At 40.9% G+C, this 17,514-nt stretch overlaps 1 protein-coding gene across 1 annotated transcript; it reads right to left on the reverse strand.

Annotated features, from left to right (window-relative positions):
• Positions 1–737: 737 nt before the first annotated feature.
• Positions 738–6,041, reverse strand: tdo2a (tryptophan 2,3-dioxygenase a). The gene is made up of 12 exons (XM_036550708.1): positions 5,939–6,041; positions 5,516–5,618; positions 5,054–5,144; positions 4,732–4,802; positions 4,420–4,547; positions 4,082–4,268; positions 3,100–3,207; positions 2,887–2,998; positions 2,438–2,495; positions 2,267–2,346; positions 1,892–1,982; positions 738–1,424 (listed from the first exon to the last, which is right to left on the reverse strand). Exons 1-12 carry the CDS (start codon positions 5,971–5,973, stop codon positions 1,271–1,273), a joined length of 1,218 nt encoding a protein of 405 aa, XP_036406601.1. The 5' UTR covers positions 5,974–6,041; the 3' UTR covers positions 738–1,270.
• Positions 6,042–17,514: the final 11,473 nt, after the last annotated feature.

Raw genomic sequence — 17,514 nt, forward strand, 5'->3', positions numbered from 1 at the left:
TACATTGTTATGATTAAAAGGTTGCTTGCCATTATTAATAAGCACAGAGTTAGGACCATTCACGCTCAGCAAATTAAGTTCTGACTCCAAGTGCAATTTGAGTATTTTGTGAAATTTTGTGATATCTTACACCTCACTGTTTGTCCTATTTTCAATAACTCACACAACAGAGGGGATGATGATAATTATAGAGGCTGCAGGGTTGCATCAGACTGTGTCAAGAGATGTTTTTTATTTTCTCAGCAGGTGGAACTTGCAGTATGTGACTTAGATATTACCCATTAGTATCGCTGGATATTTACTGAAACCCTCTAGGCTGAGGGTGCAGCAACAGTATCCCAGTAATAATTCTGAACTTGAATCAATAATATGACACAGGAGCACCTGCAAATCTCCAACCAGCATTTTGCACTGCATTGTTACACTTGTCTCTCTTTGCCCATGGGTTTATCTTTTTTTGAGACATGCATATCTTACCATTTTCACATATTAATTATAATACAGCTGAATATTACTGAGGCAATATTTGGTTAAAGACCCTGTCCCAAGGGTAGAACAGCAGTGCTCCACCACGGAATTGAAATGGTAAACTTGGGGTTATAAATCCTGTTGCTTTACACTATTGTGACACTACTACCTGCGGAATCAGAGCCAGACACATGGGGCAACAATCCACTTGTTGTGGTTCATATGGTTTTCCAGGGCAAGCTGAAACGTGTGGGTGTTATGATACAAGATGGTGGGCATGACGTCTTTATTTTCATTGTCTTGTATGTGTGAGATGGAAAGACTATGGACATCTTTCAAAGCACCCGAGGTACACAGTGGGTTCCATTTCACTAAGTCCCTAGATCCATCACAGTGAAGCAAGATTTCAAGATTTTACACACGGTGAACAAGATTTTACACATGGTAACTCCACCTCTGCTAAAAAAATTTCAAAATATTGAATATCTGAAATGAACGTCACTGTACATAATATATTGCAAATAAACAACAAACAAGCCAAGAATATTTCAAACTAAAAAAAACTATACATTATGTATATGAGGGCGGTTATTTCAAATGATGGTTTTATAAATCAGAATATGTACATAAATCACGTGGTAACATCCCAAATCATCTGAGAGCTGCTTGTATAAATTATATAAATACAAAATATATACATGTGTTTGTGATGCATCTGTGTAATTAGTCCTGTTTGGAGAGGAGGAGATTGATCGCAGGAGGTGAGAGAGAGAGAGAGGCCAGTGTCCCAGGGAGCGGTGCCCTAATCGGAGTCATCACTGCTGCAGTAGGAACTGTCGCAGCACTCGGCTGTGTACAGGAACGTGTGGACACTGGGGTTCAGCTTGGGCACCCAGTCACGTGGCACCAGGAAGGTCGCCAGGTTAAAGAGATCCACAAAGACTTTGTAACGATCACTGCAAACAAAAAAAAAAGTCTTATGAATACAGCACCAATTTTAAATCATCCATCTTGCTGCCATCAATACAGTTTTTCTTTCCCTGACATACTTTTGCAAGTTCGAAGATTTTTTTTTCGTGTTGTTTTGTATTTTTTATCTATAAAGTTTGAAAATAAACACTTGATAGACTAGAACAAGCTACTGTGCTGCTCATTTATCAGATATGAAATTGATTTTACATTCAGGTTTACCGTGCAACAAGCTTCATTTGAACAATTTATTCCACCAGTTTTTTTCTTCACCATACTTTTTGTTAGCTTTTTGGTTTTTTCTTTCCAAACAACATGTTACCTTGAGTTCCCTTGACATGTTGGCAAGTTATCAGGTCCACATTTTCAGCTGTTCACTAGCTGTAAGCACTTACTACAATGCAGAGTAAATGAAATCTGGAGTTGAGAATGGATCAAGGACATTTTGAGGCACCTGACAGTGGAGCGGAGGTAGTGGTACCCAGACGATCCCCCAGTTCCAGCCTTGCTGCCAATCATTCTGTGCACCATGCAGACATGGTTGTCTGGGAGACAGGGTGAAAGGTCAGTGGGAGTTTACCCAGGTTACTGCAAATCTCTGCCTTTCGCTTGCATTAACAAAAGGTCACGAAGGTGAAAAGTGTGGATCAAATCTCATTAAAACAGCGGTTTCCCAACAACCAGGCTCTGTTTTTGACATTCAGAATCAAAATGCATACAGAGGACAGGCAACAGAAATATCTTTTTGAAAAGGAATCTGAGGTAAGGCTGGGACTAAAAATGGCAATAAGGCACAGCCCGAGTCTGTGTGGCGTCAGTGGCAACCTACATCTCCACTTTGTCATGAGGGTGTCGATGTCCATCAGGGAGGTCAGGAGCTGGAACGGGACCTGGAAACGGGGCTCCTCTCTGAAGGGGGGGGGGGGGGGGAGACGGGTGTGAAATTGAGCCTCTGAAAGTGCCAGAATGACAGATGGGGAGCAAAGAGGAAAAGACCTACCTGTAAAAGTAGATCATGAGGGCTCCCTGGAGGGCTTTGTAGGAGAGGCGTCTCTCCCCTGTGGGAAGGCAGAGCCATGCAATCACTGTGTTGACTAAAAAAAAGACTCAGCGTGGCTCAGTGTGAGAATAAAACCCAGGGAAAGTGATTAGCATTTATGGATCCAAAGGGCCATTGACTTGGTGTGGGGTTGGTATGTCCAACTACGCACTTTCCCTGGGGTTCACCTTTAAATGCCTCTTGACTTGGTCCATAAAATTCAAAATAGGAGTACACTTACATTGTAAACAATCATTTTTGTAAAATGCTTTGTTTGAAATATATAGCATGTATTACAATTTCTATTGATTACTGATAATGTCGCCCTATTTTGGGAATTTAAGATGTGAAATATTATATATAAACATAAATGTTTTTTCTATAAAAAGGCCCGTAGAGCTCATGCTCACCTTTGCTCAGTAGGTGGTCATGACGCTTTTCATCAAACAAAGCAGTGAAAACCTCTCTGTGCTTGGCCAGGTCAGCCAGCATTTCCTCCTTTGTCTCTGACTCTGGGAGTTTCTGTTAACAGAAAAAAAGCACATGGCATAAGTGAAAAACAGGTTAGAAGGAATACACATACATATCTGTTTAAATAATTTTTAAAAACAAGGCGTGGCTACCTCAATCTTCTCTTTTTCCAGCCTTAGCCATTCGTAAATGTTTGTTTGCAGCTTCCCCCAGAAGTTGAATCCTTCTTCCTCAAGTCCAGGAGTTCTCTCCAGCCATTGCTGAAAGTGGAAAATTACTGTGAACAATTGCACAAGAGAACAATTCCTATTGATTTTAACTCAATAGATAAGTTAAGTGATGCACTGAACACATTCCAATATTGTCCACATAACTTGTTCCTTCTCTGTTTCCCATAGCAATATCTATACCTCAGCCACTCTTCAGGTGGAATTCTGATCACTGATCTCAGATCAGCATTGCAGAGGGGAGCAGAGAGAGCGGGAGGGGTCTTTGGTAGTAATCACAGACTGACACTCCTAAATAAAATTGTGTTTGATATACTGGCAGCAGAATTCTTGTTTTCCACAGGTCAGGGCAGAATCTAAATGCTGCATCTAACTCCCTGGCCAGTCTGACATAAGGTTATGAGTGGGTGCTAAGGTCAAGGGGGTAAGAAAAGGGTGAGAATGTTTTATCTGGATGTACTACCATCAGACTGAATGTGACAGAGAGCTGAAATTCCCTGTCAAGAGGAGTTTGCTTTTAATTAGTCCAAAAGGGTGTCCGTTTAGTCTGCCACAAAATTACCCAGGAACTCCTGACCTCTTGCGCTGGGGCTCATTGTGAGCAATTGTTTTAAATATGATTCATTGTCATCATTGCCAGCCGCGACACGAGCGCGCGACCCTTTGCGATTCCTACGGGAGCCGCGTCTGGGCGATCTCATTAGCGCTAACACCAATGTTTCAGCCGTAATTGAGTGCTTAAATCATTACAACGAAAGTGACTCATTTTCTCAATTACAAGGCGGTCGGACACGGTCTGTTTCAGGGTCAGCGACTGAGGGAGAGCATTTATCTTGTTAAAAGTCCATCGCCTGCCCGTTTGAACAGCTGATGCCACATTAAGGCAGCCCGTTTTCTCACACGTTACCTCCACCAGGATAAGAAGCGTAGGCTCTTGCTCAGACTTTAGCAGGATCTCGCTCTCCTGGCCGCGGAAGTTGTCCCTGTAGTGGCGCCGGTTGTAAGGAACCCTCTGATTATCCGCAACGCCGATTTTGTTCTCCAGCAGGCGGAACTGAAGGCTCTGGAACCCGGAGGCAGGGGAAAGGTAATCCCTGCACAAAAGAAGCATCAGTGGGGCCATCAGAGCAAAAGCATACCCACTCTTTAAAATAACACATTGAATAAATGCTGCATGTGCTGTTGCACTTTATGATATGGTTTAATTAATATCTTCTACATTTAGGAAATTCCATGTTAACTTACCTAAAATCAAAAAAGTCCAGGGCCGTCATTGTCTCCAGAATAGCGAACTGATCGACCAGCAGTCTGAAAATCATGGCGATTCTGTGCATTCGGGTCACAACCTTGAGCATGTTCCTTTCATCGCGAACCTGGCGAGCCAAAGTTATTTAGGCCCAGTCTAATAAATCAATAAACCAATAACCTACTTTTCCTCTTTCAAGAGAGGAAAGAATATTTGACATTTTGTAAGAATGGCTAGTCATTACAACAACAATTTCAGTGTATTTGCTGTTTACGTGCAGTATAAATTTCCTGAAGAGGAAGAGCACTCACATGTCCACTTATGAAAATTTCCCGCACTGAATCCAATTCCCACAGTATCTGTTTGAACCAGAGTTCATAAGCTGAAATAAAATTTAAAAATGCAGTGTGTTTGAAAATACCTCACAGTATTATACGACATAATTTGCTTCCATTTCATATATATATATCAATGTACACATTGTGGTGTGCACTGGCCTAAATTTGCTCTCATACCTGCACTCTATGTAAAGTAAGCACACTGCAGTCTATTTACAGTTTACCCCCACCATTTTGAAATGCATCACTTATTTACAGTTTAACCACACCATTTTGAAATGCATCACTGTTTTACCTTGGTGGGTGACAATGAAAAGGTGCTCATCGTGGATCTTGTTTCCCTTCAGTTCACTCTGAAGTACCTGAGCTGTCACCACCTTGTCCAGCTGCAAAGCAAAAGGCCAGTAATGAGCACCATGGTCTTTATCCAAACTAACCTATCCTATACTAACCTGGGTGTGATCTGTAGCCACCAGTGTTTGAAACTACTGAGTATGAAACTAAAAAAAAAACTAGTTAATCTACAATTGTTTAAATTGTTCAAGAAATGGAAAAAATACATTACATTTTGTCACGCAAAGTTAAGATCCCTATATGCATCATTTTGCGCCATTCTCAATATATTCCAATATGTTCTCAATATGTTATCTATTTACTGTGTAACCTTTACTGTATGTACATTATTTTAATCATGTCACAGTGGTTTGTGCTGTGACTATTTCTGTTGTCACTTCTTTCTGAATGATGAGGGGTTTACCTGCAGGTAGTCCCCATAGATGATGCCTCCTTTGCTGGCCTTATTGACTCCCTCCTGAGAGTCATCTTCCTCTTCCTTCACCTGAAACTTGTTCTGAAATAACCTGTGAACACAGCAGTAATAACAAGAGTCAAACTGTAAGAATATGAAATCAGCCAGAAACTGGAAAGCTGAACAAGCTTTCAAAGACACGTCTTTGAAAGAGGTGCCATGTTGAGTTAGTCAAAAGAAATGTAAATTATACATTTTGTAGCAGGGAGAAAATTCTGGAAAAGTGTTTGGTTAGATGTACAAAGAATTTACAAAGAGGATTTTAACAGACAACTATTTGTTTATGATGATTATTTTTATTTGTTTGTTTCTGGACAATGCCATACATGTGCAGATTTTCACACAAAAAAAGCTGGTGTGAGAAATACATACAGCTGTTTCTTTCCAAAATAAGGACATCCACTCATGGTTAGTCAGTCTCTCCCTGAGTTACTTTTACCCTCTTCTGTGCAATGGGTTCTGATTCCGAGTGCAGAATTCCCTACAAATGCATTATTTAAGGCTTCTCTGCGTCCAATCAATGATGCATTTCAAAATCCTCCCACCCCTGTGAGCGCTGTCCAAATATACTTTGTGTACCCTATTCTGCATACAGGATGTACTTTGTTCTCATCAGAGGGAACGCACACAGTCGACTAATGCCTGCCAAAAGAATAGAAGTGTGGAGGGACCAATCAGACAAAGTGTGCGTCTAACACTGCACATGAAAGTACATCAGTGTCAGATCACTTTTCCCTCAGTGGACCTGACTTAGTATTTCCCACCTATATGAATCACAGAATGTCGCTCAATTCTTTAAAGAGCTATTTGAAATTCTTTTACATGAAAACTTATTTTTAAATTATTTTTCTGCTTTAACATGTTTTTTGGCTTGCAACTGTTTTGTTCACCAGCTCAGGTATTCCATTCTAACAAAGCAAAAGGCTCAAATGTTATGTTTGTAGACCAGACATTACCAGTTATCTGTTTGGTCTGTTGCAATTTTTTTTTGCAGACAAATGAAAATGATAACATAAACAGGCTGATCGCTAATCATAATAAAATCAACAGGCAGTAGTGGTCATGGATGAATGATTATTACTTGAGGTGTTTCTAGAGTGTACGGATCTGTAAATCTATGATTCCAGAGCATGTTACTGAGGTCTACTGTGTTTTTTCTTGGCATCTGAAATATAATGTTCCCATGATTTTATTGCTTTGTTTCTATCCCACTCTCTAATTAAGCCCACTGAGGGCTCAGTTGTTCACATGTCATTGTTATAGGTTGCTTCTGAATAAGTGCTTCTGTATGGGTGCTTTGAGTTACCCATTGCTATTAGATTTCCATATCAAAACTCTTACACTGTCTGAAACTGAAGAGTAGATTAGACAAAGGGGATTGTTCTAACTCTCTCACAGTATCTTCATAATTATAACACTTCACATATTTCTCCCACTCTGCCTGCTTCACAGGCAATTAGAAGAATTTCTGTTGTATGCCTTTAGACACGTTTGATGCTCCCTGTCCCAAAATTCAATGCTTTTTTCAAAACACACGAGACATCAAATAAATCATAAAGAAGCACAATCAAAAAAAATGAATGAATAAATAATTGAATTAACAAAGCTTGCACAAAGAATCTTACAAAATAACTTGCACCTGGTACCTCAGCAGACGTTTAAGCACAAACTTAAGTGAAACACTGTCCTCCTCAGCACCTGGTTATATAATGTAAAATTTGGCTTCACATCTCAGTATCACTGCCAAAGCAGTCGAGAGAGTGCATTGATCCCAAATCGCCCGCTTGATTGGGAAAAAACAGGGGGCCCGAAAACAAAATTGCTAAATTGTTTGTTTTATATAAATCTCAATTTTGCAAGGTTGGGCACACTTTTAATCCTGCATTAGCTCACTAAATCAGCAGATAAAAGTTGGGATAGTCTGTCAAGTGTAATCTTCCTTTTATTTTTATCACTCTGCACTACTTACAGTCAGCTTGTATGTATTTAAGATGATGTGTCTATGAAGGTGCATTTCTCTATAGTATGTTATAACAATAAAAATTGTTCACAAAAAAGTGCAATCTTCTTAGCAAACAGTGTAATGACACTAAAGCAATAGAAAGCATCCAGGAAGCATACACAGCCAATCAAATGTAATAAAGATTACAGATCAGAGCGATAAAATTCATTTTGTCAAATTTTTAGTGACATAATAGATTGACCTACCATTGTCAACAAAATGACATATGTCTAACATTAACATTAATTTACATTTTCAATAAAACATTGGACCACAATATAGGACTTTAATGGAATCAACTTTTTCAGGCTCGTTGGATTTCCTTGCTGGGGACTTTGGCCTCTTGGCACTGTAAACTTAATGTCACCAGTGTGCTGTTTGCAAAGGTTGTTGATTACGACCCGCAATGCAAGGGAGTGTCATACAATATATAAACACCCTTTTCCTAAAGCTATGTCTGAGTCCAGCTTCTCAGTCCTGGAAAGGTGCTGTCTGGCTATCCAGTGTATGACCCATCTGTAAATCATAGGCCCCATAGCTCTAAAGCTCTTGGGAGCAGGGGAAGTAATGTTACAGAAGGCTTTGGTCAATATGAAGCATGACGTGAAGCATTGCTACATGTTCAGCTATTAAGCGATCACATATTGAAAGAGCTCCATACAATTGTTTTGTTCCGATTGAGCATTAATTTTTACAGATACAGCAACAGGTACACAGTCCAGCTGTTTACATTTGAACAACATAACTCTGATACACATTACCACAAGATAAAACATAGCTACTTTTTTCTTTTTTTTCCTGCTTAGGTGACGCTAGTCTGCTCATCTAATTAGATCAGTGTGTTACAGTGTTATATTACAGCCTCGTTACTGAAATAGAAAATGAAGATGGTCTCAACAGCCAGACCCCACTGCATGTGTGTGTCTCTCTGTTTTGCATGGTGCTGTCAGTAGAAAAGAGCGAAACGGGGGCTATCGTAGATAATTCCAGCATGTCGCTACCTGGATGAAACAACCAGCTGGCACAAAAAACTTTGCTTACACTTGTTGTTGACGTTTGACTGTTTCTCCCATCACTGTCTGCACCCCGCACATTTGGCCTGTCTGCGCTGCCTGTGTGTCTATTTGTATTTGCCTTCGGTAATTATCATGCCCCCACTACAGCGGTGACATTGACTATGTGAGATCCAAGAGTGGCGTAAGAAATTATTTCATTTTGTTATATAATGGTTTGGAAATAGGCCAAACTGAAGCTGAACATGGTGAGCTTCTCGAAAGAGCAGTGGTGGTCAACTCTGTTGAACAGTGCTCTTCATCTCTTTTGATTGACCTGATAAAAAATTCTCAGCCGTTTATTGGGCCATTGTGAGACTTGTTGGCCGCAGGTGGTGAACTTTCAAATATTTGGAGTCTGGCTAATATGTAACCTTTTATTTAGAGAAAAAAAATTGGTCATAGGTACACAAACGGCCTGCGCTGAAGTAAATGGAAATGCACAGATTTTGTTCTCTCCCTAACACTTTAACCCAGAAAGACAGCCTTGACATTGCCCACATCACCGTCTCTGTGTTTGTGCAAGGAATGTCACTGAGGACATCAATGCGCTGTTTAAGCAAGGCCATTCAGCTAGTTCGATTAAGCTGCCCAGAGAAGGAGCAAATGTTTATTATTATTATTATTATTATTATTGCTGTTGTTGTTTAATATTTTGTCGGGGGTAAGTTGTGCGACAGATGAAAGGATCAGAATGAGAAGCCTGAGGAAATAGAACACCTGAAGTTTACAGGTCACCCTCTTGTACACCTACACACATTCTGATAGAACCTCCTAGCTGTATTATGCACTTGCACTTCCTCCACCTTTACTCAGTTGTGGGAGTGGCATGGCAAACAGAGAAGTGATTTAACAGCGGGAGAAAAGTCATCTTTCTTTAGTGCTCAGCTATATGCCATTTATCTCTGGTATGTATCGGGTCAAAATGAGAAACCAGTGAGAGGCAAAACATAATATGCCATCATAGGGAGGTTTTCAAAATACAAGAAAACAATCGCAGGGAGAGGCAAGGTCCACGTGTAGCATTGTAACTTTTTATTTGTGATGGTTTTGGCAGAGCAGCCATTAGAGGGAGCTAGAGTATTAAGCTTTCCTGAAGTCTATGTAGTGAGGCACTCTCTCTGAAGGCCTGCAAAGGAGTCCGTCTTCAGCTAATATGCGTACCATGTTCACTATGATTCTGTTATAATGCAGACGATAATAGAGCCTATACAAACAGCTCAGTCAGCCCTACAACAGGTTATATTCAATCCACGCGTGTACCTCTATCAGGCCTTTATCGCTGTTCTTTTTTTCCTGCAATCACACTGTAGTTACAGTGTAACTACAGTGTGAGAGACAGGGGCGGGGTGTGCGAATGTGAGGACAAACCTTTCTGTGAACAAACCTTTCTGGGAACGTCAGAAAATCAACAGCATGGGCAAAATCAACAGCTGTTAATAACAAACTCTTGGTTATCTAATAAAAAAATGGCAAAACACACAGTTTGAATAGAAATAAAAAATATGGTAACTGGTGTTTAGCAAGATAGTCAGAATTTAACATCACAAATGTCTAACACAGTGGACTGGAACAGTGATTTTACTCCTATAATTGTGCATATACAGACAAACCAGTGCATTTCTGAGATTCATCTGCTACTCAGTGTGAATAATATTCTTGAAAAACATTCTGATCTTACAGTTTAAGAAATAAATGGTTCCTTCATCAGTGTTCCTTCCTTGTGCCATCTGAAGATGTGGGCTTGTAATAATCACATGCAAAAATATCATAAGCATTGCAGTACTATTTTATAAAGCATTCATAAATAACTGCACTTCTTTATGATGGCATCAGTCACTTGATATAGGAAAGTAAAAACTGTAACCATGCATGTGACAAAATACTGTACATTGTTGTAAGTCAGTCATCACAGAAAGTCAGCAGTCATGCACAGCATTTCTCTATAACTGCTCTATATGGTAACAACATACTCATGATGTGTTATAAATGCCTTATGAACATACACTTTATACTGGGACCAGACTTATTCTTGGAAATCCTTTGAATATGCCATGGTTGAGTGTGACAGTGTGCAGGAAAATGGCTGAAGGCACAGCCATGATTCAGAAGCTGCAGAGTCAGCAGATTGCCACCATGACTGGCTTCAACTTCTTCACCATACATTTGCTTTCATCAGTGGTGCTACTGGCTATTTGCATAAAGCTATGCTTCCGCCAGTTAGGCTATGCTATGCTTAAGCATGAGTCCAAGAAGTCTATGTGTGGAGTATTGCTGTAGGGAACTGTAAGTGGAGGTTTCAGTTTCAAATCCCAGGTGACAGACTGCTGTCCTACCCTTTAGCAAGGTGCTTAACCTGAATTGCTTCAATAAATATGTAGCTATAAATGGATAACATGTAGGTCAATGGAACATGTCTCAAAATGCACACAGCATGACCGGAATTAATACATTACCATAAGATAACCTCAACCTCACTAAATATTAGATGGATCTTTTTTTCTCTCACATTTATGCATACTCTAGAACTGGACATCCCTTCCAGCCTGTGGTCTTGTTTTAATTTCTGAGGCTGACCTGTATTTCTGAACAGGCAGTTCATCCCATGACCTTTGACCTTCATCAAGACCCATCCAGTGTGGATTACATTGAAATGCATACTTCAATGGCGTATTGCAAGTGTCCATATGGAAATAAGTATCATAACCAGCATGGCACTCCAGGAATGATTTCATCAAAAAAGAGTTTGGAATAAAATTTTAACGAGACTGAAGGTGTAACTTTTCCATTATTCATACATTTCTCAGACTAGTACTCCTGTCTGAAAAAAAAAAAAACATTGCTTAGGTATGGAGAAAAAGTCAGACTGCCCTAAACATGTTGTGGTCCTTTTGTGCATAAAGGTCATCAGTGCCTTGAATCCTGTAGTGTACCCCCCCCCCCCCCCCCCCCCCAATGTGGGGACAGGTATTTTTAACAATGCCCCGACCTTGCAAGCAACCCAGGTCAGGGTGGTGTGACTGGCGTTTTTAGTTATATGTCACTTCAAACTGGATGGAAATGAGGACGAATAATGAGCCGCTTCTAATTTAAAAAGTGCCCCGGCAGTTTAAAGGGAGCACGAACAACGGCTTCCACATGAGTCTAATTAAACAGTTTTAAAGCACCGGTGCAGAAAAAAGCCAACTAAGGTTTTATAATGCGTCACAGAAACAGGAGAGTAAACGCTGACGGGAATTTTATACTGCTGGACAGTTATTGCCAAGCATCGAATCCTACTGTATGTCAACACCGACCCTGAGAGGTCGATGTGTTGATCCACACTGCAGGCGTCTGAAATTCGATCTGAATTTGCCGGATTAAACGGAGCGGAGCGTGAACACGGCAGAGAGAGCCGAGAAAGGGCCGGTGCGCGACACACAAACCGAAAACGGCGATCAGACCGCAAACACGGCGGAGCTCGGCTTCTGTGTCCGCGGTTACCGGCGGTCTCCTCCCGAGCGGTCCACGCAGCCGAGCTCGTTCCGTGCCGTGCTGGAGAGCGTCACTCCCCCCAGAGCGTTTGCAGACGCGCCGCACACACTGTCCTGCGCTGGCTGCGTTTACAAGGATCCATCTGATTCACTCTGATAGAACTGGGTTACTCTCACGCGTCGCCCGCGATGCCTGGTGCCGGGAGGAGTTCATAGTGCAAATTATTAAGCTGGTGTTTTTGCAGGTCAGGAACGTAATGACAAAAGCTGAGCAGTGGAAAACAGATATGTTTTTTTTTTTTTTTTTTTTTTTGCTTTATTCCTTTTTAATAATGTCATTGTCCGGCTATCTGCTCTTGTTGTTTTGCTTTGCAATGTCCTTAATGTCAATGAATTCCATCTTATTAAAGTGACTGCACCCTTCTTTTATCTCTAATAGCCTTTTTTGTCTGTGTTTTACAGAGGTGCTATGTTAAGGCTCCCCATAGAGGACAAAGGCAGTCATTAAACACTGCAAACCTTTGATTATATTTTCAGGAACATAATTAATAAATTATGCAAGGCATTTCAAATGTAAACAGGAAGAGTCCGTGGGAGGTGACTCCAACTTCCTGTCTGTTCTGGTAATGCTCCCCCCCCCTCCCATCTGAGATCTGATGGACTGAGGCAACAACTCAAATTTTAATGGGGTGTCAGTTTCAAACATAGCAGCCCGGCTTGTAAATTCAGTTTTACACTTTAGGTCACCTTTCTGAATCAGAGCTAAACCAACAGGAGCAGACAAGAACCTGGTGCCAGAGGCTGGTAGCTGTCGTCCTCTGCCACTGTGCCATTTACCATTTAAGGTGTAACACAACAAATGTGCATGTAGCCCGACATGCACAATCTTACTGTTCATCCTTTTCCTCAATTCATTAGGAAATACATTAATAATAATGTAGGAAAAACATAATAATACGATGAAAATAAATGTTGAGTGTTTACCGTTCGTGTTTACCAAAGAGGACGTGCATTTCCCAGTGAAAGTCTGAGTATATGAGAGGAAAGATGCTCTGAGCATCCAAGTCTGTTCAAATGCTGGCCTCAAAAGTAGAAGGGAGTGTTGCCATGGTAACTGGCCGAGTATTGTTCTGTGTCCAAATTCAAGTTGTTTAAAATATTTAAAAATGCATCAGGACTATAAGGCACATAGCTTGTTAAAAAAATAAAATAAAGTAAAATAAAAGTCATATAGTGTATTAACCATATTATACATATTTATGTGTGTATAAATATATGTAAAAAAATATAGGCATAAAAAGTAATTCAAGGCATTGTTCTGTTTTTAGAATAGTGGAAAAAATATAGAGTGAATGATTTCTTGGGCAGGCAAAGTGTACTGCATAGCGCAGAGGCACCTCTGGACGTATGAATGTGCACAGGAGACATTAAAGTAAAAGTTCGGCATTTTGTGAGCGTCTACTTTCCCTCTGGCAAAGTGGCATGGACGTTAGGGGAGCGTTAATCTCCTTCTGGAACACTGGACTGTGCTCAGACCTGCACACGGCTCAGCAAGCGTACCTGGTCATAAACCCAGATGATGCACGACGCCCCAGAGCTCCACTGAGTTCATGCTGGGTGAATGCTCTGACCGGTACGTGAGCACAGTAAGAATTGTTCTGTGCTGTGAAAGTCAAATGAGTGCAATGTGTGGCTGTGCATTGCCTCGCACAAACTTAAGGGATTTGTTTTCACTCGAAATCATTCAGAAAAATTCACCTAGATCGATTATTCATAGCTGATTAATCTAATTTGCTTTAGATTGTCATTTTTCTGTGTACATCTGTAATAGATAGTTCATTAGCAATCGACATCCCTGAATTTAATTGAATGCTCTGGAATGCTTTATTTGCATTCAGACATGATTATTTATAGATGCGGTACACTGCACAAGTTCATCCTCTAGGGGGAACTACCAATGATATATGAAAACCATGCTAGCAAGCTTTAAGTGAGGTCTTCATACAAGACTAACATTGTGAAAAGCACCCATTGTGACTTCGGCTTCCGCCAGGATTTCTCCATTCTGTGAATCAGGGGTGTGTGTGTGCCAGCACGCTAACGCTAATCCCTCTGAAATAAAGGGCATTACGTTTTCATAAAGTGTTTTGATCCAATGGAATCTCTGAGGGGCGAGCGTCGGCGCAGGAAGACCTCCGCATACTAATGGGGCGAAGGGCTGAAATGAAAAGGATTTCACATAATGGGTTCCACTTTGATGGTTTCACAATGCTGGGCCAATTAAGGCTGACGGGCCCTTGCAGCGGCGCTCCAGCAGGCCTTCCTCATCTGCAGCTGCGAACTCATTAAACTGAAGGGTGGCACCACAATTACCCAGCATGCCAAGCGTCGCAGCAGTCACAGAGTCCCCGAAGCGTGACCCAGCCCTCTTTTTTCAACAGCCTACCAGTGCTGCCGGGGGTCCCCTGAGGTGGGTGCAAGATGGTCACGTGGCCCTTCTCTTGTGCCAGAGTAGAAACGGCTCTGGCGGTGATTCCTCCTGCCGGTGTGATCGGTGGAGTGACACCACAAGCAAGATGCTTTTCCTCTGGTTTGGGCATGTGGTGAATTTGCAGATTATGATGTTGGTAAGCTGCGGTGGAAACAAGAATTCCAGAGTGTGAGCAGGAATATGGCGGCCATTAAGGAGAAGAACCAATGTAATACCAGGGTAATATTGATCACACAGAGGCTGAACCCCAGTCCTGAGGCCGTGCTCTGTTTAGTGAGCGGCACTCCCTAGCTATCCCCACCCGCTGAGCTCAGCGCCAGCAAGAAGGCTGCTGTGTAACAAGGGCATTGATGAAGAGGTTCCCAGTGGAGGTGGCTACTGTGCAGCTCAGAGAGGGCGTCGATGATGCAATGGAAACTGAGCCCGATTTGTGGAAGTACCACAGAGAGCAGCGGCAGCAGGTAGCAGGGCCAAATAAAGACTATGGTTCCCAAAATGTCAGAGTGCAGTTAATATGAATGGTGGAAAACAGCAGTACAACGGAATGCTTTCATTTAGAGTTACAGTAACGGAGGTCAATTTAACATCTTGTGTTTTGTGTGTTTCTTTAGATTTTCTTTGCATTAAATGAACAGTAACTCATCCAAAATGAGTGAAAGATGAAGGATTGTAGGGTTATATCAATTCAAGCTAAAACATTTGTTTGTGTGTAATCTTTATTGTAACAGTAAGGATAATTCTATTTGACTCATAAATATTGTCATCTCTTTTCCTCTGCAATTAAAAAATAAAAAAGGATAACTTTCAATACTGTTCGACTCTGTGTTAGTAGCTCTCATGTCTGACTGCAGCTGCTCCAGAATAACAGGTATTCTAATGATGAGCTCTGTGGAGCTTCTGGAATGTTAATGATGCACTAATATTGTCAAACAGCATCTGCAACCCTCTGGTATCTCCTGTGCAGTTCATGAGTGATGACATTAGCTGTAGGTGCACACACGTTAAACGTGTAGTATTACGACGTGTTTTGGATTCTGTGATCTAGTGACTGATATATGGTAGTATACTTCCCTTGTCTAGTCAAGTTGCACAAGTTAACTTGTGGTAGGGCTGGAATGGTGCTATGCTCACACTCACTGGTCTGGGAGTGTTGTTAGCCTAGTCTGGCGCTGTTGCTCATTTAACTTGAATGGATACACTTATGTTCTATTATGCTGAAAGTTGCTCTGGATGAGAGTGTCTGCTAAATGAATGTAATGTAATATAACATGCATGTAGTGGGTAACCCTTACCTGAGGCAGGTAATGGAACATGGCATTCCAGCATTAGGTGGACACCAGACATGTGGCAAAGAGTCTGTATGGACTTGAGGTAACAGGGTAACATTTAAATTGAATTTTTATTTGACTGTCTTATACCTGCTCTGAGAAAATCGGTACAGCTCAGTGATAAGATGAAGTAAAGTCTACTCAAAGCACATGCTGATACAGGTAGCACATGCTCACTAGCCAGTTTTGTTCTCTTTTCAGATTTGGCTTTGTTGTTTCAGACAGCTTCAGAAACCTCATTTTTGGAGGTGGCTGTTTGGATTTAGTGTTTTAATTTGCTTTGCAAAAAAGAATCCAGACACGCACACACAAATAGACACTTAATCAGAGAAGAAAATAAGGAAAACCTTCAACCCACTCCTCAATGTGTTGGATGATTAACAGATACTGTGTAATGTCCTATTTTCAGAATATTGGCAATAATAACACTGACATTTTATATTGTTATTATTATGATTATTGTAATACCATTTGATGCTGAGCTTATGAAGAGATTTCTTAAACACCAGCATTGGTCTTTTGTATGTCACGGTGTAACAGTCTGTTCCTTCACGATCAGGTGTACCACACAATAATCCATGCTGACTCATCACGAGATCAAAATATTATCCACTGAGAGAATCATATCCCCAGCCTCAAGCCTGTGTTTCCAGTCCTCGACAGAGGAGCCATTTCACATGTGTCTGAAGCTGCCGGAGAGATGGACAATTCAGTGAAAAGAAGTGGAGTGTGGTGCTACAAGCAAAAAAAAAAAAATTCTGTTCCTGTTCCAGGGCCATGACATCATTGTCCTCCTCAGCATCCATTCATTTGTAGGGCATTACTGTCATATCAGTGCACTCTCAGTGAGTCACAGGTGGTCAAGGATGGTGCCAAGCTTTTTAAAAAAAATATGGAGAAAAAAGCTGCCCCCTGAAAAAAGTCTGCCAAAGGTGGACCTCTCAACAGGTCACGCTGCTGAACGCAATCTTTTTCCATGCATCTCGATCATCTTAGTAAACACAAGTATCTTGTAGAAACCCAATTTCCCTGATTAGCTCCAGCTAACTGAAGTTGTGATGTGGAGTTAACAAGATTTTTAAGAAAAAAACAATATTAGTCAGACACACATGAAAGTGTTCATTAGCTGATTCCTGATAAATCTTGCCATCACACTTAGTTTGGGAATTAATGATAAGTCCCTTCAAAGCATATCTCTTCAGTGATTTTACAAAAAATAAAATGATGGCACAGAACAAAAAATACTTCCATAGATAAAGTTTGAAGATTTTTTTTAAGTAACCTATGAGCACTTGCATATAATGCATTATGAGTGCTCTAATTACACATTTTGCAACTCTGTTCCTAATGCTCTATAGCATATTCATAACCAATCTGAACTCTTCTGCTTACAACCACCTAAAGAACATTTTACTCTATCTGCCTGTTTTTTACCTGTTCCTGTTCTTGTAATCCCTGTGACATGCATTTACTTAGATAGATGCGAGCTGGTGCAAGTGGATCATTTAATGATCTAGATAGATGTCAGGATTGTGTATTTAATCATACTGCCCATGAAACCAACACAAGAAAATTATCCCTTCTACGCCCATCCTCCTCAGT

This window comes from Megalops cyprinoides, chromosome 18 (assembly GCF_013368585.1).
Source record: "Megalops cyprinoides isolate fMegCyp1 chromosome 18, fMegCyp1.pri, whole genome shotgun sequence".
NCBI lineage: Eukaryota > Metazoa > Chordata > Actinopteri > Elopiformes > Megalopidae > Megalops > Megalops cyprinoides.